Source organism: Bufo gargarizans, chromosome 7 (assembly GCF_014858855.1).
Source record: "Bufo gargarizans isolate SCDJY-AF-19 chromosome 7, ASM1485885v1, whole genome shotgun sequence".
Taxonomy (NCBI): domain Eukaryota; kingdom Metazoa; phylum Chordata; class Amphibia; order Anura; family Bufonidae; genus Bufo; species Bufo gargarizans.
Window position 1 is genome coordinate 61,951,411 of NC_058086.1, and position 24,534 is coordinate 61,975,944.

General features: G+C 47.1%; 1 protein-coding gene across 1 annotated transcript in view; it reads left to right on the forward strand.

Annotated features, from left to right (window-relative positions):
• The first annotated feature begins 10,816 nt into the window (after positions 1-10,816).
• Positions 10,817-24,534, forward strand: part of SHCBP1L (SHC binding and spindle associated 1 like) — a 116,780-nt gene continuing 103,062 nt past the window's right edge. Inside the window, exon 1 of the mRNA XM_044302388.1 lies at positions 10,817-11,233. Within this exon, the coding sequence (XP_044158323.1) occupies positions 10,817-11,233 (417 nt within the window). The remainder of the gene's footprint in view (positions 11,234-24,534) is intronic.

Here is a 24,534-nt window from a genome sequence, read left to right on the forward strand (position 1 = left end):
ATGCACACAACCATTTTCCAGTTTTTGGAGATATGTAGTGGTAGACAAATCAGTATACAATTTTGCTGCATTTACTTAGAAATACAGATATGGGGGCACTCCATGTGACACTGAGGAAACGGGGAGAGGTGCCAAAACTGAAACCAATGCGATCACCATGTTCCTTTTTCCCCCCACAAAATTTCAGAAAATAAGAGGGATAACCTTGCTTGCTATGGGCAACTACTTTGCACCAGTTGTGATACATCTCCTTCAATATGAACACATTTTTGTGGGCGCCGTATTTGGGATCAGTGTGCACGAGGTCTTTTTTATATGGTCATAACTGTCACCTCCATACGGTTTCCAAATACAGATAAAATACATATTTTCTGCATCTGACCCTAATGGACATATAATATTGTTATTTTTCATTTCTCCAGCTCATGGTAGAAACTAAAATTACATTAGTCTCTCTTTGTCCACATCTAAATTCTGCACAGTAAAGCCTCATGCACATGACCGTTGTGTGTTTTGCGGTCCGCAAAACGCGGACAACAGGACAGGTTATATTTTTTTTGCGGACCACGGAACGGAGCAACGAATGCGGACAGCACACGGAGTGCTTGTCACGGATGGTGTAACAGAAAACAAGAAGTTACAAATAAGGATCCGACTGGCTTGATCCGAAACTAAGGAACAAAAGGGTGACCCCTATTTAAGCCCTGAAACTCTCCCTGTCTTCTCAGCCCATGCAAAGATCTCTATGATAGAAAATTGCATGCTCTCGTGCCTCGACTGTATGACACCTGAACACCCTATAATAGTGAGAGGACACGACCACCGGCTCCCTACACTTAATACGGAGGGAGTCAGGGTCACCTAGGATCAAGCAAACAGGAAAACACAAATAAATGAACAGACTTATCTGTAGAAGCATCAGTTGTAGCATCCAGCATGTACACACTCCAGGAAGTTGTATAAACCGCAAAGTGATGTGGTATGGGAGGGGATTTAAAGGGATGCAATCAGTGCAACTAGATGACAGCTGAGAGAGGGAAACGAGATGACAAAACGAAAGCAAAACAAAAGAACCTCAAGCAGGAGGTTCTGAAGAACGTCTGTCAGAGCTTCTCAGATGTCTGGCGGTGACAGTGCTGGCCGCATCTTTTGTGGCCCCATTTAAGTTAATGGGTCCTCATCCGAGCCGCCAAAACTGCGGCCGTGTGCATGAGGCCTAAAGTCGATCCAGGCCGGCTCTTACTGGGAGTAGCCAAAGTGGTGGGTGGGTGGCTTCTCCCCATGCTCCAGGCCGGGTCTTTATTGGCCTATAAAAAACCCAGCCAGCAGTCTCAGATGGGTATGGATGATCCTCCATCTGACAGGGAAGCTGTTGAGACTCTGTTTTGGGATCTGTGAATTGGTGCCGTGCTAAAGGCTTGAAATCCGCATGCTGGAAAACAGGCACCTAAAGCCTTCTGTGGACGGCTGGGGGGAAAGTCTGCTAGCCTATGGACATTGCATGGTGTGAACAAACCCCAAGACTGTGAACGGTCATTTTGTGTTTCCTTATGTGTGAATAAACACCGAACTGTTTAAGACTTTGCGATTGCCTCTATACTGCGTCCGCTAGCCTGTCTACCAGAGCAAAACCCCACAGCATGAAGGAGAAGTTGTTGGAAGCCGACGCCAGGAACTAGGTAAATAATCTTTCCTTTACAGGTTCAGCTAAGTGGGGGGTGGTTTGCCAAACCCCCCATTCTTGCACAACCCCTTTAAAGTCAATAGATACATGAGCAGTCTGTAGAGACCACACGCAATTCACTGACATGTGAAAGAGGTCTTAGGGCTCATGCACACAAACGTATTTTTGGTCCGCACCTATTTTCTATTTTTGAGGGTCAGATGTGGACCCATTTACTTCAATGGTGCCGCAAAAAATGCGAAAAGCACACTGTGTGCTGTCCGCATCCATATTTCCGTTCCGTGGGATCTGGAAAAGTATAGAACATGTCTTATTCTTGTCCGCATTACGGACAAGGTTAGGAGTGTTCTATTGTGGCCCGGACATTCTGTAAAATACGGCCAGTATCCGTGTTTTGCAGATCCACAATTTTCAAAAACGGCTATGGCCGTGTGCATGAGCCCTTATAGTAAACATTTGCATACAGTAGTTTTGTATTGGCCCTTGTGGTATCTGTTCTATACTTACATACCTCCTATTTTCTGCTTTCGAGGAAAAATGACTGAATTCTTTCCATAAGTGACCGGAGGCCATAGCTTGCATTCTTGACATGTTCTGTTTAGCGAACAAATAAACAATGAAAATTCTAGATTTTCTTTGCAGTACACATAATTACAAGTACGACTAGAACGTTAAGCCGGAGAGAAGCGAGTCACATCAGCTATTACAAGTCAAACGATCTGTATTAACACATATTTCATAAGCAGTAATGTCGGAGCGCTGAAGCTTACATCGGCTTAACAATGCTGTCAGTCTCCGGCAAGCCTCCTCACGTCTCTGTACTTTGTATATAGACTATGGTAGAGGTAAAAGGTTTCACAATCTGGGTTCACAAGTGGATTACACAAAAGTTAAGTCACATAAATAAGCGGTAGTTTCTAGAAAGCAGCAGTGCAGAAAAAATGTGAATCACATTCACTATCTGCTTGTAAAGTAGAAATGTTTCAGCCGCATTAAATATATGTTCTGCCGAAGATCAAAGTTTTTCTTAAACTCTGACTAGACATAGGGATAATAAATAAATTAGGTGGCTCACCTGCTAAGGGTACTTTCACACTAGCGTTATTGTTTTCCGGCATAGAGTTCAGTCCTAGGGGCTCAATACCGGAAAAGATCTGATTCGTTTTATCCTAATGCATTCTGAATGGAGAGCAGTCCGTTCAGGAAGCATCAGGATGTGTTCAGTTCAGTCTTTTTGACTGATCAGGACGGAGATAAAACCGCAGCATGCTCAGACCGCTAAAAATTTGACCTGTTATTTATAGCAGTTTTTGATTTATATCAATAATTAAATAAAAGTAAAATTATTTTTAACTAAATGTGTGTGTAATAAAAAAAAAATTATATATATATATATATATTCACACACACACACCATGTAGTAGAATTGCTATTAAGTAAAATTGCATAGGAATCACAGTGGAACCACATGGGGATCGCAGTTAAATTGTTAACATACATGTCTAAATAAAGCTGAATATACGTGCTAGCCAGATATATTTGATTTATTTATCTAGCATGTCATCCCAATCATAGGTAATTTATATATATATATATACCATCTAGTAGAATCGAATAGGAATTGTATCTGAATTGCTATTAAAGGGAGTCTTTCACCTAAAATGACCATTATACACCACAAACATCATGATCTCCATTACATTCCCCATATTATAATCTTACCTTTCATACTGCTGTCCATTGCCTATTTTCTCTTAAAAAACGCTTTTACTCCATATGCTAATTAGGTTCTGAAGGTGGCGTTTATGCGGCCAGTGCCTATGCCCCACGGCGCTGTTCATGACCCATTGACTGGAATGAGTCCACAGTCTTCAAGAAACAGCAAAAGATAGGACACAGATTTGTCAATAACAGATTTGAACAGCGCCGTGGGGCATGGGCACTGGCCGCATAAACGTGAAGGGGGCACATCTGGGCATTACGCCCTGTGAAGGGGGCACATCTGGGCATTACGCCCTGTGAAGGGGCACATCTGGATGGTATCCGTGTTTGGTCTGTTTTTCACTCACCACTGATAAGGCAAAAAATAGATGCACGGATTCTTCGTGGACAGCTTCACAAATGATACACGGACAGTTTTTTTTTCAAAGACGTCAAACGGACACTGAAATGTGAACGAGGCCTTACTTTGGAATCTAAGATGGGACAGAAATTTGTTCTGCTAATGTTTATAGCAAACAGACGATCGTCTGACGAAATCCGCTCTCTTTTTTTGTGGCAGAAAATATTCAGAGTACAGAAAATACATCTGTGCGAATGCAGGCTTATTTTCAGGGCAGCATCTTAATAAACTCATTTCTGTAGTAACAGATACCCCTCACTGCGCATTTTCTCACTGTGTACACATTAATTCTTGGACCATGTATGCTCTACATAAATACTGGCAGTCTGCCTTCATAGGGGTTGCCTGGACTTTCGCTCCCAGCTCATTTTATTTGATACCCAACCAAAAAATTCCCATGGTTCATACATCAATACCGTAAAAACTGATTCGAAATGCTACAGAAACATAACACAGTCAATGCATTTTTAAAACAGTCCTTTGCTATACAGTATTCAGGTAGAATTTCAAATAATACGGTATTTGCTTTGTATGAAGCATTATAATGTATCGGCTGCTATAATTGCAGACATGGATGTGTCATTGTGTAATAAAGGAAAGACCCTGATGCACACCACTATATTTTTTTGCCATGTGCCATGAAGATATTTTGCAGATAGCACACTGACCCATTTATTTTTATGGGACCATGCACACATCTTTTTTTGTTTTGTTTTGCAGATCCGTTTGGCCGTTCCATAAATTATAGAACATGCCCTAGTCTGATAAACTTTGCAGATGAGAATAGTCATTTCTACGGATGGGAGTGAGAAAAATGTGGAATGCACTTGGAAGGTATCTGTATTTGGCGGATCAGTGGTTTGCGGACTGAAATATGGACACAGTAGTGTGCATGAGGCTTTACAGGTGTTTGTGAGTAACTATGTCTGCCACAGGATAGGTTCAGGGAAAAGTTTATAGTTTTGCACGCAAGTTCAATCAGTTTTTTCTGCGATTGTGTTCAGTGTGTGCATTTTTTCCATCCGGATTAGGGTCCATTCACACGAACGTATGGCCTCCATGCCCGTGTTACGGACTGTAAACTGCAACTCTGCAATACATGGGCACCGCCCGTGTAAACTCCTTATCGCGGATGTGGACCCATTGACTGGAATGGGTCCACAATGTTAAAGAAACAGCAAAGGATAGGACATGATCCTATCTTTTGCAGAGCGGAGGCATGGATAAGAAGCACAGAAACACTCGGATGCACTTCCATGGGCTTTTGAGTCCGTGATATGTGAAGACAAGCACCAATGTCCCAATTTTTAGCTAGAGGCATGGTCACCAGCGGCCAGGCTCATCTCTGCTCCAAACTGTAAAGAATAAAAAAGATCATGACTAGCGTCTTCTCTTTCTGCAAGTTTATTCCATGGCTTGAGAAAGGCTTGGTATAAGCCGAAATGTTGCCTTGTTTTATGTGTGAACTGGAATAAACTTGCAGAAAGAGAAGACGCTAGTCACGATCCTTTTTATTATATCCTTAGGATGGGTCATCAATATTAAAAGCCCAGTAAACTAGCTCTGCGTGAATCACGCTCTGTGTGAGAGAGGGATTGTGCGTTCTGGACTTACAGAAGCACAGGGCATTATCATGATTGATAATGTCTGTGCCTCCATGTGACCTTTCTTCTGCAGAATCATACAGACAGATTTATGTCAGTATGATTCCATTCACACGAGTGTGTCCTGCAAACGTGTGTCCTGCTCGTGTGAAAGGGCTCTTAAAAAGTGAAAATTCTTTAGGATGAACGAACCAATTAGTACGAGTCGATGCGTTCATCCCTAAAATATATACCCCCCAAAAAAAGCTGTCACGGATGAATTTGCAGATAGCTGAAACTTATAAATAAACGACTGACTGGCTTGATCCCAAACTAAGGAGCATATAGGTGAGCCCTTTAAAACCCTAAGAGCTCTGCCTGACTGCTATGCACATGCAAGGGTCTCAATGGTAGACGATTGCATGCCCACATACCTAAGACTGTGTGACACCTGAAAACCCTATCATACTGAGGGGACACGACCACCGACTCCCTGCACTTAATACAGACGGAGTCAGGGTCACCTAGAATCAAGCCAGCAAGGAAACACAATAAAGGGAAAGACTTATCTGAGCAAACAGCAGCAGCAGCCTCCAGCAGTGAACACTTCATCCAGGAAGTAGTATAAACCGCAAAGTGAGGCAGTATGGGAGGGAATATAAAGGAAGACGATTAGTCTAAATAAGTGACACCTGGCAGAAGGAAAGGAGATGACAAAGTGAAACCAAAACAAAGAACGTCATACAAGAGGTAGAGAAGAACATCTGTCAGACCTTCTCACAGAACTGGCGGTGACAAAAGCCCTGTGGAGGGTTAAAACGCAATGTGAACCAGGCTTTAAAAGCATTTTCAAAGATTTAAATATTGATTACCTATCCTTACGATAGGTCATTAGTATCTTATCAGAGGGGGTCCGAAACTTGGGACCCCCACCAATCAGTGTCACGAACCAGCGGGTGTGAACCCACTGTGCCACATGTCCTACCTCCTCTTAGGGCGTTGTCTAAGTTAACCCCTCGATTCTTCACAGTACCCCTGATGGTGGGGATAGACTTTTCCAAGGGGAACACCAGGTCGCTACCTCTTGAAGAGGATAGGCACACAAGGCAGCTGGTCCAGGCAGACCAGAAAGTACCAGGTAAAGGTAACAGAAGTACAGGCGTAGTCAGGCAGGCAGAGTTGTTACCAGGAGCAGCTGTGCAGGACCAAAGGATGAGGCAGAGGCGTAGTCAGACAGGCGAAAGGTCAGGGCAGGCGGCAGAGGTACAGGTCAGGCAATCCAAGTCAGCAACAGGAGAGCCAAGGCTAGCAGGCAGGGATCAGATGGGTAGCAGAATCCAATAACACAAATACAAGTCAGGAACACAAGTGGTTATCAGGAGACTTAGCAGAGCACAAGGACCTTGACACTGAGGCATCTGGGAAGGGGGCTGAGCCACTTATATATGCGCAGGAGGGCTAGGATTGGACAGCGAGGTCACATGACCGAACCTATAAAACCCAGGAACGCACGCCAGCCCTTAACCCTTTCAAGAGTTTTTTTGTTAGTTTTTTTGCGTTTTCATTTTGCGCTCCCTGCCTTCCCAGAGCCATAACTTTTTTATTTGTCTGTTCACATTGCCATATGAGGGCTTATTTTTTGTGGCACAAGTTGTACTTTCCAACATTAATGGAAATATGGAGGGGCACTCACTAAATGGGAATTATGGTACACAGAAATATTTAATATCACTTCAGATAATAATATGTCATGATAAAATAGAAGGAATATGGTAAAAGATATAATGAAATACACGTTATAAAATACACATATTAATAATAAAACCATGCGGTTATTACATAATAAAACACAAAAGCTGCCACAGGTGTTAGCTGAGACGAAAGAATAGTTTCAAAGGCGCTGGTTGTGTTTTTGTATCATACAACCATATGTGCCGGCTGTTAATACATCCCCCGGATCAGGTAGTATATCTACGGTAGTTCAGATGGTATATGAGTCCGGACTAGTAATATATAACTGGTGGCATAGGAGCATACAGCCCGACTTTACGGTGGTAATTTGTAGCGGTGTAACCGTGTTAGTGGAAAATATACTCCTCCCTCAATTCAGGTGGAGAAATGTTAGTTTGTAACACTACAATCGTAGTACTTTACCGCTCCCGAAGTCTCCGGTTCGTGCTGTGGATGATGTCAATTCTTAGTACCGGCCTGACCAGCGCGACGCCCCGCGCGGTTTCTGGGCACAAACGTAGCAACCCACGTGACCCAGTAGCCGCTTCCTGTAGCTTCTCTCCAGTCTGCTGGGTCCTAGATTCCCCTCAGCCTCTGGGACAGCCGCCTTTAGAGGTAAAGATATATACGGGATAACAGCAGTGAATGTCCGTGCACTGAAGTCTCGATATTAAATGCAAAGAGTCTATTGTCCAACACCATACTTTCCAACGCCACCATTTAATATTGCATATGATGTAGTGGGAAGTGGGGAAAAAATTCCAAATGGGGTGAAATTTCACAAAAAAAAGCGATTCCACCACAGTTTAACTTTTTTTTTATTACGACGTTCGATAAAACTGACCAGTTACTTTTATTATACTTTTATTCTTTTCATTGATACCATTCTTGGGTCGGTATGACTTTATCATCAATTTATTTAAATTTTTGTAGAAAATGAACCGACCAAAAACGGCAAATCAGCCATTTGGATGTTTTTTTTCTGTTTCGCTATCTGCCGTATGGGGAATATATTTTTTATATTTTTATACTATGGGCGTTTTTGCACATTGCGACACCCATGATGTGTATTTTTTTTTAGTTCTTTTATTTTTATTTTGGGAGGTGGGGGTGATTTGAATTTTTATGTTTTATTTTTTAATTTTTTTTATAGTTCCCATAGGGATCGCCACACGGGAGAGCCAGGGCACAACCGAAAGTGCGCACTTTTGGTTTCAGCACGCTCAGATGCCGTGGTCAGGATTGGCCACCGCATCTGAGGGGTTAAATGTCCGCGATCGGCATTACTGTACGGCATCGGGCATGAAAGGGTTAAGGAAGTGCTGCAGAAAACAAACAGCAAGCATGCTGTGGCCAGGGCTGAGAGGAAACTGTGGAGCGGATCCCAGAACCACAGCACCTACAAAGACAGAGCCCAGGACTGCAGCGGTGAATAGGAAGCACTGGCCACATATAACCGCTGAGCGCGGCGCCCAGGATCACGGTGGTAAGTAGGGGAACAGAGGCGCTCAGCAACCGCTGTTACAATCAGTTGTTTGAGAAGACACCGATGCTCGCAGTAGCACTGCTGCCTTCTCTCTGCTCATCAAGCACAGCGCCGTACATTATATAGTGGCCGTGCTTGGTATGGCAGCTCAGCCGCTCCTAGGCCACTTGACCGATGAACGTGAAGTCACTGGCCTGAGAAAAGCTGAGAGAAGGCCGCGGAGCTACTGCGAGTGCCACTGCCTTTTAAAACAGCTGATCAGATACTGATCTATCCACAGGATAAGGCTACATGCACACGAACGTTGTTTGTTTCCGTGTCCGTTTCCGGACCCATTCATTGCAATGGGTCCGCAAAAAAATGCGGACAGCACACCGTCTGCTGTCCGCATCAGTATGTCCGTTACATGTCCTATTCTTGTCCGTTTTAGGCATTGTTACAATGGATCCGTAAAAAAAACAACAGATGGCATACGGATGTCATCCTTTTTTTGTGGAACTGTAATTTGCAGACCACAAAACACATACGGTCGTGTGCATGTTAGCCTAAGTGTGTTGTCAGTAGAAAAATCTCAGAAAACCCCTTTAATGGGCTCCACCAGTACTGGTAGCGCCGCAGCTGTCCAGTGACAGATTCACGCTTCATGCTTTCATTTATAAAGGAAGAGCTAATGGGAAAATTTGGTTTAAGCCTCTTGTCTTTTTCGTTTTTTTGCAGTCCGCAAAAAACAGATCCGCAAAAAATACGGATTACATCCGTGTGCATTCAGTTTTTTGCGGAATGGAACATCTGGCCCCTAATAGAACAGTACTATCCTTGTCCGTTATGCGGACAATAATAGGACATGTTCTATGTTTGAATGGAACGGAAACGGATTGCACACAGAGTACCTTCTGTTTTTTTTTTTTTTTTTGCAGTTCCATTGAAATAAACGGTTACGTATATGATCCATATACGGAACTCAAAAAAGGGAATGTAAACGGAAAGGCCTTAGGCCATTTGCACACAAACTTTTTTTTCCGTTTACTTTCCGTTTTTTATGTTGCGTGAACGGAACCATTCATTTTAATGGATCCGCAAAAAAACGGAAGGTACTCCGTATGCCTTCCGTTTCCGTTCAAAGATAGAACATGTCCTATTATTGTCCGCATAACGGACAAGGATAGTACTGTTCTATCAGGGGCCAGCTGTTCTGTAAAAAATGGATTGCACACGGACGTCATCCGTATTTTTGGCGGATCTGTTTTTTGCGGACCGCAAAATACTGAAAAAGCCATACAGTGGTGTGCAAGAGGCCTTAGGGCCCACGCACACGACTGTATGTATTTTGCGGTCCGCAAAAAAAACAGATGAAAGGAAAAGAACTGCCGGCCCCTAATAGAACAGTACTATCCTTGTCTGTAATGTGGACAATAATAGGATATGTTCTATTCTTTGCAGAATGGACATACGGAAACGGAATGCATAAAGTCTCTTGCACACGACCGTATGCCGTCTGAGACAAACGGTCCATATGTCCCGAAGTGGCATTGATCGTGCACCCGGGAGCACACAGCATTATAGATTACAATGATGCTGTGAACGTCGGGCCCGCTGGGCTATACCCCTGCACTTATATGATCATATGAGTGCGGGACAATAGCCTCGTGGTAACCCAACATGCACAGCATCATTGTAATCTATGATGCTGTGTGCACGATCAATGCCGCTCCGGGATATATGGCGCGCTCATGGACTGTATGTCTCAGAGGGCATACGGTCGTGTGCATCTATTGAAATGAATGGTTCTGCATACGGTCCGAAAAAAAAAAACTACAAACGGAACGGACACTGAAAGAAAATGCGTTTGTGTGCATGAGCCCTTAGGCTTAGCGAGGGCACTGGCTGTCTCTTCTGGAGGTCACTGCAGATTTTTATGTGAGAATTTGAAAGTTTATAGCAAAATGTAAAATACAAATAAAATGTGCATTATTCTATGCCACTAGTCTGCACCCTATGGCTGAGCTCCCCTGACTACCACTCCCATAATTCTCTGACTTCTCTTCACCATTAGAGCGCAACAGGAGTCAGGACAAGGAAGTAGCGCGGTTCCCGCTAGTGTTACACGTGACGAAATGCTGCACAACCATTGGCTCTCCCAGCTTAGGCGGGAAACGCGAGCGGCGAGTCAGTCCGTTAGACTTGAAATGGCGACAGGAGGCAGTGACGTGATGTCGCAGTTCGAAATGTCCGCGGTCTCTGCAGAGCTGTACGCAGAGCCGGTGTTAAAACGCGAAGAAACCGCCATGCTCATGTCGTCCGCCCGTCCTAAAATACCAAAAGCCAATAATTTAAGCCCTTTCAAATACCCGTTTTCGCCGACAGGGTCGGAAGGCAGTCCCACACTGCGCTCCGTGTTCGCGTCACCTAGAAACCCCAAGATGGCCGGTACCCGCCGGGGGCACCGCAAGCTGCAGTTACCGCCGTGCCTGGACGCAGCTTTGGGGGATGAGTGGGAGGTTGAGGAGCCGCGGCATGGATCTGCCGCCAAGGCTCAGCCTCTGCCGCCTATCTACGTGTCCGGGGTGACGCTGTCTGTGCAGGAGAGGATCTCCTTGTACTGCGATCAGATCCTGCGACATTGCAAGGTGCCCTGACTGGAATGTCATGGGGGGGGTGTACAATATTTCACAATCTGCCCTTCCTACTAGAACTCCCAACATACTCTTGACAGGATGAAGCCGCATTAGTCAGAACTGATGCAAAGGAACACTGGTTTAGTTGCCCATAGCAACCAATCAGGATGACCAAAGGAGCTCTGAAAGGTGGAATCTGATTGGTTGCTATGGGCAGTTAAACCAGTTTCCTTTGCACCAGTTTTGATAAATCTCCCCCAATAAGTTACAGATCTGAGATCTTAAAGGGATATTCCAGTAACGAGTTTTACCATATTCACTGGATAACTTAGATCTGGGGGGCTCACTGATCAGGAGGACATGGGGCCTTGTGTACCCCATATTGACTGAGCATGCATACCGCCAACCCATTCTCTATGGATAACTTAGATCTGGGGGGCTCACTGATCAGGAGGACATGGGGCCTTGTGTACCCCATATTGACTGAGCATGCATACCGCCAACCCATTCTCTATGGGACTGCGTGCTATCTACGTCATTCGCATACAGTTTTAGTGGAGCCGCTGCATGACTGCTCGACCACCATATGGGATAAGGGGACCACCTGTTCTAATGCGTCCCAGCGGTTGGACCCTCCTGCTCTAACAGTTATCCCCTATTCACTAACGGCTTGTAACTGCAGTAGCCTTTTAAGCTGGCCATACACATAAGAGTTTGAGACCAGCGATGTCCTCCGCAGCATGGGGAGGAGGGATCACTATGCCATCTCTCGTCCCCATGCAGGACAGCGGTGTGCCGGCGTCAGATTGTGATTACACATCACAATCTTTCATCCGGCAATCAGAGGCAGTATTAGACTGCCAGACGATCGCTAACAACTGTCATAAGTGATCAGGCAGTAAATCTGCCCGTCTAATATACCCCTTAAGGGGTTGTCCGGGTTCAGAGCTTGAACCAGGACATACCCATATTTTCACCCAGGCAGCCCCCCTGATGTTAGCATCGGAGCATTTCATGCTCCGGTGTGCTCCCTTGCCCTGCGCAGGGCAAGGGCTCTTTTATTTACAAAAACACACTGCCGGGCAGAGGCTTCCACCCAGCAGTTTAAGTGACGTCACCGGCTCTGATGGGCGGGCCTTAGCGCTGCCCTAGCCATTTTATAGGCTAGGGCAGCGCTAAAGCCCGCCAATCAATACTGTTGATGTCACCGGGCTCACTACTAGGGGGAAGCCTCCACCTAGCAGCCCTAAGGAGAGCCTGGTATGTTACCGGAACTCCAGAAAATGCCTTTGCCCTGCGCGATTCAGCACAGGGCAAAGGAGAGCATCGGAGCATGAAATGCTCCTGTGCTCAAGTCAGGGGGGCTGCCTGGGTGAAAATGGGGATATGTCCGGGTACAGCTCTGAACCCGGAAAACCCCTTTAAACAGGTTTTATCACTTCAGCTAGTGGCATTTATCATGTAGTGAAAGTCAATACAAAGCACTTACTAATGTGCTGGGGTTGTCTATATTGCCTCCTTTGCTGGCTGGATCCATTCTTCCATCACATTATACACGGTTCGTTTGTAATCCATCAGTGGTGGTCGTGCTTGCACACTATAGAAATAAATGTCGACCTCTCTGGTGAACGGGCCGTGGGAACTCAAATAGGCTGTCTGTGGAGGTTCTCATTTATCCAGGTCATGGTATATCTGTAAAGAATAAATCAAGGCAACTGGACTTAATGTAGATTTCTTGAAAACATTTCACTCGTTCTTCCAACGAGCTTTCTCAATTCTGAGTGACTGTACAAGAATTCTCTGGGAATAAATATGTAACTGAATCAACATCTGGTAATTATACCCAGCATGGGGTTAAAGGTGTTGATGCCATTATCCTAATTGGAGTCAGTAGGTGATAAAGACTTCCCAGAAGTCAAGAGAATTCTTGTACAGCCACTCAGAATTGAGAAAGCTTGTTGGAAGAACCAGTGAAACGTTTTCAAGAAATCTACAGTACGTCCAGTTGCCTTGATTTATTCAAATAGGCTGGTCCTTTTTTTTTTTTTTTTTCTTTTTTTCTTTTTTCTTTTTAGAATAGCATAAAAGCATGACCACCACTGCTGGATTGCAGGGTGGTCGTAACCATGGAAACGAGCCATGTATAATGTAATGGAGAAATAAATCCAAACTGCAAAGGAGGCAATAAGGACAATCACAATACATTACTAAATGTCTTGTATTAACTTTCTCTACATGATAATTGCTATTTTCTGAAGTGAGACAACCCCTTTAAGCATTTATGACCTCCTATCAAATAAGAGATAAGGGTGCATAAAATAAATAAATAAATTAAGTGAAAGTAAAAAGTACGATTCAATAGTTACAAGAATAGATGCACTATTGTGGTGGATGCAAACAGTAACATCTGACTAAACCCTCACACTGATGTTAAAAATGAGACCTTTGCCAGTATATCCTTATATTAAGGACATACCTGAATCCGCGCACCACGCTAAGGTTTCTCAAGTGGCACAGGACCTAACGCTAAACCTACCTGTACCGTATGGGTAGTACCAGGAGCCAGTGGGCAAATTACAGCAGCGTAAGGTTCGACTCACAGCAAACAGCTCCCAGTTCCCTCCAGTGTGACTAACCACACATACAATGGGAGGAGGCGTAGAGTCCCATGGCTGGCTGATATGTTGCAGGCCTCACAGGTGCACCTAAATGCTGCCTATGGATGGTAATCAAGGCGCATTTAGATTTGAGTATATACACCTCCACATATAAATATACGATTTAAAGAGGACCTTTCATCGGGCAAAAAATTGTGAACTAAGTATCATGACATATACAGCGGCGCCCAGGGATCTCACTGCACTTACTATTATCCCTGGGCGCCGCTCCGTTCTCCTGCTATGCCCTCTGGTATGTTCGGTCACTTGGTTATAGTAGGAGGAGACTGCCCTTGTTCTCCTGGGCGTCTCCTTCTCCTAGGCTGTAGCGCTGGCCAATCGCAGCGCAGAGCTCACAGCCTGGGAGAAAAAAAACAGGAGAACAAGGGCAGTCTCCTACTATAACCAAGTCCCCTAAGTCTCCGCCTACTATAACCCACTGACCAAACATACCGGAGGGCATAGCGGGAGAATGGAGCAGCGCCCAGGGATAATAGTAAAGGCAGTGATATCCCTGGGCGCCGCTGTACAGATCATGACACTTAGTTCACAATGTTTTGCCAGGTGAAAGGTCCTCTTTAAATGACAAAAATGTCATGTCATTCCACATCCACACATTTTACCATCTGGTGTACGATGTCTCTGTGGCACTTGTGGTCTGCTGCGGGCGTCCTCCACTGTATGCATTTTTTCTCGCCCATTTTCCTTGGGGGACACAGACCTTGGGTATAGCTCAGCTCCCTAGGAGGCGTGACACTAAGTAAAACTGTTAAGCCCCTCCTCCATCAGCTATACCCTCAGCCTGGAGATAGAGGCTACCAGTTTTAGCTTAGTGTCCAAGGAGGCAAGACACTCCCTGCTACTGCAGGGCTGTTTTCTCCTTGTTATTTTTACTTTTTCTTCTAATTTTGTTATTTTATTTTTTCCTAGGGATACCAGAGACGCATTAGACCTCTCTGCTCTCCCGGGGTTGAGCTGCGCCAGTGCCAACTTATCTGCACTGCTGCCTCCCCCACAGAAGCAATAGGAGGATCTGGGCAGCAATGGCTCCCCTACATCCCGCCAGCTAGGGGGTCGCCCGCACGCCAAGCCCCTCTTCCAGCTTCCTGCCACTGCGGTGCCAGTGGCTGAAGGGGCGACCCTGCTGGAAAGGACTGAGGGTGAAGACGTCGGACGGTGAGATAGCTATTCCAGCCCATACCCCGTCCCTATCTGCAGCATCTACCCCTCTGGGTAAGGGGGGCACCCGTGGTCGCTCATTCTGAGCGCTCATCTGCAGGACAATGCAGCACAGCAGCATCCTCAGCACCCCCACGCCGTTCCCCCCCACGCTGCTATCTTTCTCAGATCCCACAGGTGCCCCCAAACCCTGGTACCATGCCTGTAAGGAACTTTTTCCGCGTGGGCAATCTGAGCCGCATTGCCTTGCATGTCAGGCCCCGGTGCAGGGCCCGCTTCCCGCTGCGCCCCCCGGTGCCTCTGAACCCCCTGACTGGGCTAGGTCTCTGTCTCAGGCGGTGGAAAGCCTTACACACGTAGTGGGCCGTCTCGTTGATAGACCGCCTCTCCCGCAGGCTGCCACAATCCCTGTCGCACCCGCTGGGACTACCGTTTCTGCCGCCCCCACTGGTTCCCTGCCTCCCAGCGAATCTTCCAGGGCCCGGCATACTCAGAAACGTTCAAGGGTTGAGCGCACATCTTCTCCAGATGCTTCGCTCTCTCCGCCATGCGTGCGAGCTCAGTCAAGTCTATCCTCTCAAAGGGATACGCTTTCTGAGGGAGAACTGGCGGATTCGGAGGTGGACATGGACTCAGAGCTTCCGTCCAAATTGGCGTCCGCGGTGGGGCATCTTGTCACTAGCATCCGTGATACCTTTCAGCTACACGATGACCCCCCCAGCTCTTAACAGGCCGGCGTGTCCTTTCTCCGCCCCAAACAGGCCTCCAAGGTTTTTCCCATACACGCTGATTTTTCTTCTGTGGTATCCAAGGCTTGGACTCGGCCTAACGTCCGCTTTATTACACCCAAAAAGCTGGACATTTGTTATCCCTTTCCAGCGGATTCTGTGACCACGTGGACATCCCCGCCTAAGGTTGATCCTCCCGTGGCTCGCCTGTCCAAAAGCACTACTATTCCTGTACAGGACGGATCTTCCCTCCAGTCTGTTGAGGACCGTCGTACGGAATCCCTCTCCAAGGCCATATTTACTGCCTCTGGTTCGGCCCTTAGACCGGTCTTTGCCTCCGCCTGGGTTGGCAAAGCGGTCTCTGAATGGGGTTTGCAACTGGAACGGGAGTTAGGGTCGGTCGTCCCTGTTCAGGACCTCCGTTCCTTAGCCCAACTAATTGTTCAGGCCGGAAAATTCGTCTGTGAGGCCTCCCTTGATGCGGGTGCCCTCATTGCCCGTTCCTCTGCCCTGGCAGTTTCTGTCAGGAGGGAACTCTGGCTGAAGGTTTGGGCGGCGGACGCCGCTTCCAAACGCTCTTTGGCCGGCCTACCATTCACGGGTTCCCGCCTGTTCGGAACCCGTCTGGACGAACTTATATCAGAGGCCACGGGTGGGAAGAGTACTCACCTCCCCCAGTCCAGGCCAATGGGCGCCCCCCGTGGTCGCGCTGGTTCGTCCCGTTTTCGGTCCTTTCGCAAGCCCTCCGGGTCTAGACCCGCGGCCAGTTCTTCTTCCTCTGGCCCAGCCCAGGATAGACGCAAGAAGCCGTTTTTTCGGACGCAACCTACCTGGCGCAAGTCCCAGCCTGCACGGGCTCCCACAGGCCAGCAGCCCTCTGCCTGAAGGTGCGCCCCCACCCACCCGTGTGGGGGGCCGCCTTCTCCTATTCAGGAACGTATGGCGGGCCCACATCTCAGACGCATGGGCGCTCGAGATTGTATCTTGCGGATACAAAATCGAATTTGCGTCCATTCCGCCAGACCGTTTCTTCCGATCCCGTCCTCCGCGAGATCCCGTACGAGTGGCCGCCTTCTTCGCGGCCATTCACTCTCTAATGGACAAGGGTGTCGTCGCCCCCGTGCCTCCGACGGAAAGGTTCAGGGGGTTCTACTCGAACCTCTTTGTGGTTCCCAAGAAGGAAGGCTCAGTGCGTCCGATCTTGGACCTAAAACGCCTGAACCGTTTTCTCCGACTGCAGAGATTCCGGATGGAGTCTCTCAGGTCCGCAGTGGCCTCCCTGGAAAGAGGGGATTTCATGGCCTCAATCGACATTCAGGATGCATACCTCCACGTTCCGGTTGCTCCATGTCATCACCGCTTCCTGCGCTTCGCGGTGGGGGACGATCACTTCCAATTCGTCGCCCTTCCCTTTGGTCTGGCGACGGCTCCTCGAGTGTTCACCAAGGTCCTGGCCCCTGTCTTGGCCCTTCTACGTTCAAGAAGTGTTTTTCTTCTCCCATACTTGGACGACATCCTGGTCAAGGCACCCTCCTTCTCTCAGACATCCCGCAGTGTGGAACTCACTCTGGAGACCCTGACGCGGTTCGGTTGGATTATCAACCACCCCAAATCTTCCCTTACCCCCTCCAGACGGCTGATCTTCCTGGGGATGCTCCTGGATACAGAGTTGGCGGAGGTCCGCCTTCCGTCGGACAAGCGTCTGGCCCTTCGCGGGTCGGTTCGCAGTCTCCTCCGTCATCACCGCCCTTCCCTCAGATCCAGCATGCGGTTGTTGGGAAAGATGGTTGCCTGTTTCGAAGCGGTGCCGTTCGCACAATTCCGATCCCGCACCTTTCAGAGGGCAATTCTGTCGGCCTGGGACAAATCACCGAGGAGTCTGGACAGGACCTTTCTTCTGCCTCCCCTGGCTCGGGCTTCCCTCGGCTGGTGGTTGCATATCCCTCTAAGGGGGAAGTCCTTCCTTCCACTGAACTGGCTGGTGATTACCACAGATGCCAGCTTACGGGGGTGGGGGGGGGGTTTTCCCTCCCCGGTCCGTCCAGGGCGTTTGGTCTCTATCGGAGTCCAGACTTCCAATCAATATTCTGGAACTGAGGGCGATTCTTCTGTCCCTCAGACACTAGACCCATCTGCTGAGGGGCCACCCTGTTCGGATCCAATCGGACAATGCCACGGCTGTGGCATACATAAACCATCAGGGAGGCAGCGCTGCAGCGATGCAAGAGGTGACCCTCATTCTCCTCTGGGCGGAGACGCACGTGCCGGCCTTATCTGCGATTTACATCCCGGGGGTGGACAACTGGGCGGCGGATTTCCTCAGCCGGTCCACCATCGACCCGGGAGAATGGTCCCTGCACCCAGAGGTGTTCGAAGCCCTTTGTCTTCGCTGGGGTCGCCCCGACGTGGACCTCATGGCCTCCAAATTCAACCACAAGGTCCCCCTATACCTGGCCAGGGCACGGGACCCGAAGGCATACGGCGCCGACGCGCTCGTCCTTCCGTGGCGCGAATTCTCCCTTCTGTACGTCTTTCCTCCTTTTCCCCTCCTGCCACGGGTTCTTCGGAGGATCGCGGCAGAGGGCGTCCCCGCGATTCTAATCGCCCCGGATTGGCCCCGCCGGTCTTGGTACGCCGACCTAATGTTGCTGTTGGCAGACGCACCGTGGCCACTGCCCTCCAGGGAAGACCTTCTCTCTCAGGGACCGATCTTCCACGAGCATTTAGGCTCGCTACGTTTGACGGCGTGGCTATTGAGACCGCCGTCTTAACGCGACGGGGTTTCTCCGCGGACGTAGTCCGCACCATGATCCGGGCTCGTAAGCCCGTATCCTCTAGGATCTACTATCGGGTTTGGAGGTCCTATCTGGGGTTCTGTGAGTCCCGGAGCATCCCACCTCTCCGGTTTTCTCTTCCCACAATCCTGTCCTTCCTCCAGTCGGGTCTGGACCTGGGGCTGTGCCTCAGTTCTCTGAAGGGTCAGATTTCGGCGCTGTCTATTCTTCTCCAGCGTCCCCTGGCCCCTCTAGGGCCAATTAAGACCTTCTTACAAGGGGTGGCTCACTCTGTTCCGCCGTACCGCCCTCCAGTTCCTTCCTGGGACCTGAATGTGGTGCTCTCGGCGCTCCAATCAGCCCCCTTCGAGCCTTTACGGGAGGTCTCCCTTCGCCTTCTGTCCTGCAAGGTCATCTTTCTTGTGGCCGTCACGTCTCTCCGACGGGTGTCGGAGTTAGCGGCTCTTTCTTGCTCCGAACCTTTCCTGATCTTCCACCAGGATAAGGTTGTGCTTCGGCCTGTCCCCCGACTTTCCTGCCAAAGGTGGTCTCCGCCTTTCACATCAATGAGGACATCGTCCTTCCGTCGCTCTGTCCCTCTCCTTCCCACCCCAGAGAACGGGAACTGCACCGTCTGGATGTGGTCAGGGCGTTGAGGATTTACTTGGAGGTCACCGGGTCCTTTCGGCGCACGGACTCCCTGTTTGTGGTTCCGGAGGGTTCGCGCAGAGGGTTGGCGGTCTCCAAGGTGGCTATTGCCCGTTTCATTAAACTGGCGGTGTCTGAGGCTTATCGAGCCAAGGGCAGACCTCCGCCTTTCGGCGTCACTGCTCATTCCACCAGAGCAGTCGGAGCTTCCTGGGCGCAGAGGCATCGGGCCTCGGCTGAACAGTTGTGCAAAGCAGCCACTTGGTCCTCTCTGCACACTTTCACAAAGTTCTATAGGGTGCATACGCATTCATCAGCGGATGCTGCTTTGGGCCGCCTGGTTTTGCAGGCAGCGGTTTCCTGATGCTCTGGTGGTGTTCCGCCTTGGGTTTGTGGTCCCTCCCTTCTTGGACTGCTCTTGAACGTCCCAAGGTCTGTGTCCCCCAAGGAAAATGGGCGAGAAAAGGAGATTTTTTGTATAACTTACCAGTTAAATCTCTTTCTCGCTCTTCCTTGGGGGACACAGCACCCACCCTTCTGTGTTTGGTTACAGGGTTATGGTCTGGCGCCCCGTTGGGTTGCTGGCTGGTTGTTTCCGTTATTGGTTGTTATCCTTTCACTACTTGGACACGCAACTGGTAGCCTCTATCTCCAGGCTGAGGGTATAGCTGATGGAGGAGGGGCTTAACAGTTTTACTTACTGTCACGCCTCCTAGGGAGCTGAGCTATACCCAAGGTCTGTGTCCCCCAAGGAAGAGCGAGAAAGAGATTTAACTGGTAAGTTATACAAAAAATCTCCTTTTTGCTGGGGATCACCCTTAGCAACAGACCACAAGCACAGTATCTGCTCCCCCGAGCATAAATGCACAACTGCATTTGGGGTTGAGCATTTCCTGCCTTTTGAGACCATGTATTTTTGTCATTTAAATCGTAAAAAGTACAATTCACAAAGAAATTGTGCCACTGTGCTTTTTTTTACCCCGTGAAATTTTGGCAAAAAATTGTGCATGTCAGGCCACGACCATTTCCCACAAAGCCATGCCACTTTCTGGTAAGACATGTCCGTTTTCGGATCTAGGCGCAGGCAATTTTTTTGGACCTAGATGCTCTAAATTGCCAAACATTTTGGTGCCATTTATGCCTGGAGGATAGTGCTGCTCAGTCCTGATGAAAGGATCGGAGAATTCCGAAAGCGTTGGATAGGAAGTTTGTTCCTTGCAAGTCTCCGTAGGAGTATGACGTCACATGGGGCCTTGGTTAATGCACTCAGTGGAGTGAGCGGCTGCCGGCCTGCACCATTGATTCATTTTGTGAACCAAGTGGATGCCTGCGCTATCCTTGTGGAGTTTATTACTGTCTACGAGCAGCACTATCCTCCAGTGACCCCTGGTGACTTTACAAGTGGATCACTATAATTACAGCAGGCACCATCTTAGTGATTCTATGGCCATCCATTATTATAAAGTGGTGAAAGTTGATGAGGATACCTCTAGGTATGTGAACAGGAATACTTCTTAGGCTAACTCGTGAGTACTTATCAGTGTTTTATTGTGTTCCCATATACTTTGTGAGGATAGCAGGTGCTTCTCTTGTACTCAGCAGCAGAACCAGCCAGCAGCAGGGTTTATCATTATCAAAGCCAAATATTACTTTTTGTCACAGAATGACACTTTGCTAAATGACTCTATTTTTGCCATGTATAAGACATTTTTATAGTAATGAAATAATATTACTTGTTGAATACTCATTTACTTTGTAATATTTATAGGCTGACGAAGTGGATGAAGCACTTTGTAGGTACCTTTCAGAGAAGTTAAAGAAGAAAAATAAGTGGATTGGGGTTTGGAAAACAAATCCTGAGCTTTTTTTTCATAAATATGAAGAACGTGCTATACATTATGTTGGACTTCTTGTTGAGGTATGTATTTGTAATTTCTGCTTGATATACTAGTAATGAAACCAAACATAGAACATTTCTACCTTACTAGTAATGTAACAGGCATAGAACATGTCTACCTAACTAGTAATGTAAATTGGTCACGTGTAAAGGCCCTTTTAAACTAGTCAAGGATAGGGTTAATTTTAAGGAACAAATGTTTATAAGACTGCTCGGTTATGATAATTGGCCTGGGTAAGGGTGTGTCGCGTTCGGGTATGGGAGGCAAACACCACACCGAACATAGGAGGGAAAGGGGTGAGGGAATAAGGCCTGGAAACTAGGGAAAAGAGATAGACACCTCCTAGTAAAACATTAATCAAAGTCCTGACTGACTTCCAGTATGAACAGACACCAGAGGTAGGTGAGTTCATAGACAGGAATACCTAAAGTCCTAACTCACCCTATAGGACCCTGGTACTAATGTCAGGACTGAGACAACCTGTTCCTCAAAAAGGAAAGACGAACAGGAATCTTCCTCAGGCCTTAATACAAATGGTAAAAATTAAAGGAGTAAGCCAGCACTTCCCATATTACCTCTTGTGCAAGGACCCGATCCAGTCCGTAGCTAGTCTAGGAAAACAAAAAGGAATGTCCAGCACTGAGATGAATAAAAGTCTTCAATCTTTATTTCATAAATTTAAAAAGAATACACTTCTTTAGCTGGACAGCGGTAACACTACCAAAGTGTTACCACTGTCCATCTGAAGAAGTGTATTCTTTTTAAATTTATTAAATAAAGATTGAAGACTTTTATTCATCTCAGTGCTGGACATCCCTTTTTGTTTTCCTTAATACAAATGACAGGGAAATGAAACACCCAAAATAACCCAAACAAAATACAAAAGGGAAAGAAAACACTTAACTTCAAGTGGCTATGGCAGCACCAGGAACTCAGCCAAGATCCACACACAAGCAATTTACAACTGAAACTGAAGCTTTAAACCTCATGGCATAGTGGGAGAAACAACAATAAATAGAGAAGGTTGATGATCATAATAGCCACACCTGGGAAAAGAAGGTGTGGCAGGCACCAGAAACAACACAGACGTCATTCGATCCAAACAGAAAACATGTCAGATCAAACCACGTGTTGCCAGTCTCACCGATCTCCTGCCACCTGTCACGGAAACATCCCTGACAGGGTGATGTTACACATATCTTTTTGTTGTTGTGTGATATTTTTCTGTGTTTTATTTTTTTATGGGTAAAACATGGACATCAAATGTCTTTCACCTGTAAAAACTGCAAAATTATTGCCAAAACCACAGGTGGTGTTTTTGATGCTGTTTTAACCACTCCTCAACCGCAAGATCAGAATAGGCTGAACATATACCGTATTTTTCGCCCTACAAGAGGCACCGACCCATAAGACACACCTAGGTTTTATAGGAGGACAATAAGAAACAAATATTTTTAATTAGACCTCAAGTCAGACCACCAATCAGACCCCCAATGTTAATCAGACCTCATATTGCCTCAGATCACCCCCAGCATCCCCATATTGCCCCAGATAATCCCCTCAGCAGCCCCATATTGCCTCAGATTACCCCCCAGCAGCCCCATATTTCCTCATGTTTTATAAAATTAAAACCCACTGAAGGCTACTTTCGCACTAGCGTTTTCGCTTTCCGTTTCTGAGATCTGTCATAGGCTCTCAAAAGCGGTCTAAAATGGATCAATTTTGCCCTAATGCATTCTGAATGGAAAAGGATCCGCTCAGAATGTATCAGTTTGCCTCCGTTCAGTCACCATTCCGCTCCGGAGGCGGACACCAAAACCCTGCCTGCAGCGTTTTTCTGTCCACGATGTCGTGCGGAGCAAGACACAATAGAAAACGGATCCGTCCCCCATTGACTTTCAATGGTGTTCAAGACGGATCCGCCATGTCTATAGAAGACATAATACAACCGGATCCGTTCATGACGGATGCATGCGGTTGTATTATTGTAACTGAAGCGTTTTTGTAGACCCGTCATGTGACAGTAGCCTTACCTCTCCTGCTCCTGGACGCTGCTGCTCCTCACCACCCACGATCTTCTTCCTTTCTGCTGACGGCTGTGCTGTGAACTGGCGCACAGCTTGTGGTCACAGAGCGCCCTCACGCTTTGCACAGCCACTGCACAGACGAGGACCAGGAAGCGGTGAGTACAGAGCCTTCACCACTTCCCAGTCCTCCGGTACTAATGAGTGCTTCCATAATGGAAGCGCTTATAAGTATTCGCCCCATAAGAAGCAGGAGCATCCCCCCCCCCCACTTTTAGGGGGAAAAATGCATCCTATGGGGCAAAAAATACGGTACATAGGCTTTTTGCAGCGTTTTTGTGCACATTTGTGGTTTTAGTGACTTTTTTTTGCACTAATTAATTATCTTTATTTCAAATGAAGACATTTAGGCCTCGTTCACACTTCAGTGTTTAGTCAGTGATTTCCATCAGTGATTTGTGAGCCAAAACCAGGTGCGGCTCTGAACACAGAACAGGAGCAGATCTTTCCCTTCTACCTCATGTCTGTGGAGGCTCCACTTCTGGTTTTGGCTCACAAATCACTGATGGAAATCCCTGACCAAACACTGAAGTGTGAACGAGGCCTTAAACAGATACCAGAAAACATCAATATGCAAGAAAAAAAAAAGAAAAAAGCCAATATGCCAACCACCAATGTATTTATTGTGAAGTCAGGCACATGTGATTGTACATTTTTTGTGGGGATAACACCAGCTCCAGATGTTAGCTGAAAGTGTATGGGAAATATAAAATGCAGGGCAGATAAGCATTTTGGGGCACATTTATTAAGACTGGTGTTTTAGGCGCTGGTCTTAATAAGCCCTATTGCTGGCAGTGGATCGTCAAAGTTATGTAGAGGCGCTGGTGCTGGCCTTTATATAACTTTGGCGGCTCCATCGTCGCTTCTAAATGTAAGACAACTTTTTTGCTGTCTTAAATTTAGACCATTTTCTACGACTAAACCAGATGTAGAAAATGTAGAAAATGATGAATTAGACAGCCCTGCCGGCCCATCCCCTTTCCCGCCACACTCCCTTTTTCTAGACCTGGCATGAGCGGCAAAGAATTTGCAGATTCTGCCGCACCATGGCGTGCGACAGAATCTGCACCGGATATACGCAACAAAAGTGATTGTTTTGCCTAGTGGCATTTTATTTTCTAAATGGTGGCTTTTTTGTCTCTTACATAGGGAATGTTTTGGTTTTAGTGCAAAAGGGTACACATTTTATAATGTCAAAATTATCCAGTACAAACAGATTAGTGTAATGTTCTCAATCAAAACATCCCGAAAGCAACACAACAGTCTAAACAGTGTGAGATTTGAAGAAAATACATGTAAAAGCTTGTTTTACCAAACTTACTGTATATGCATCACTAGCACAACT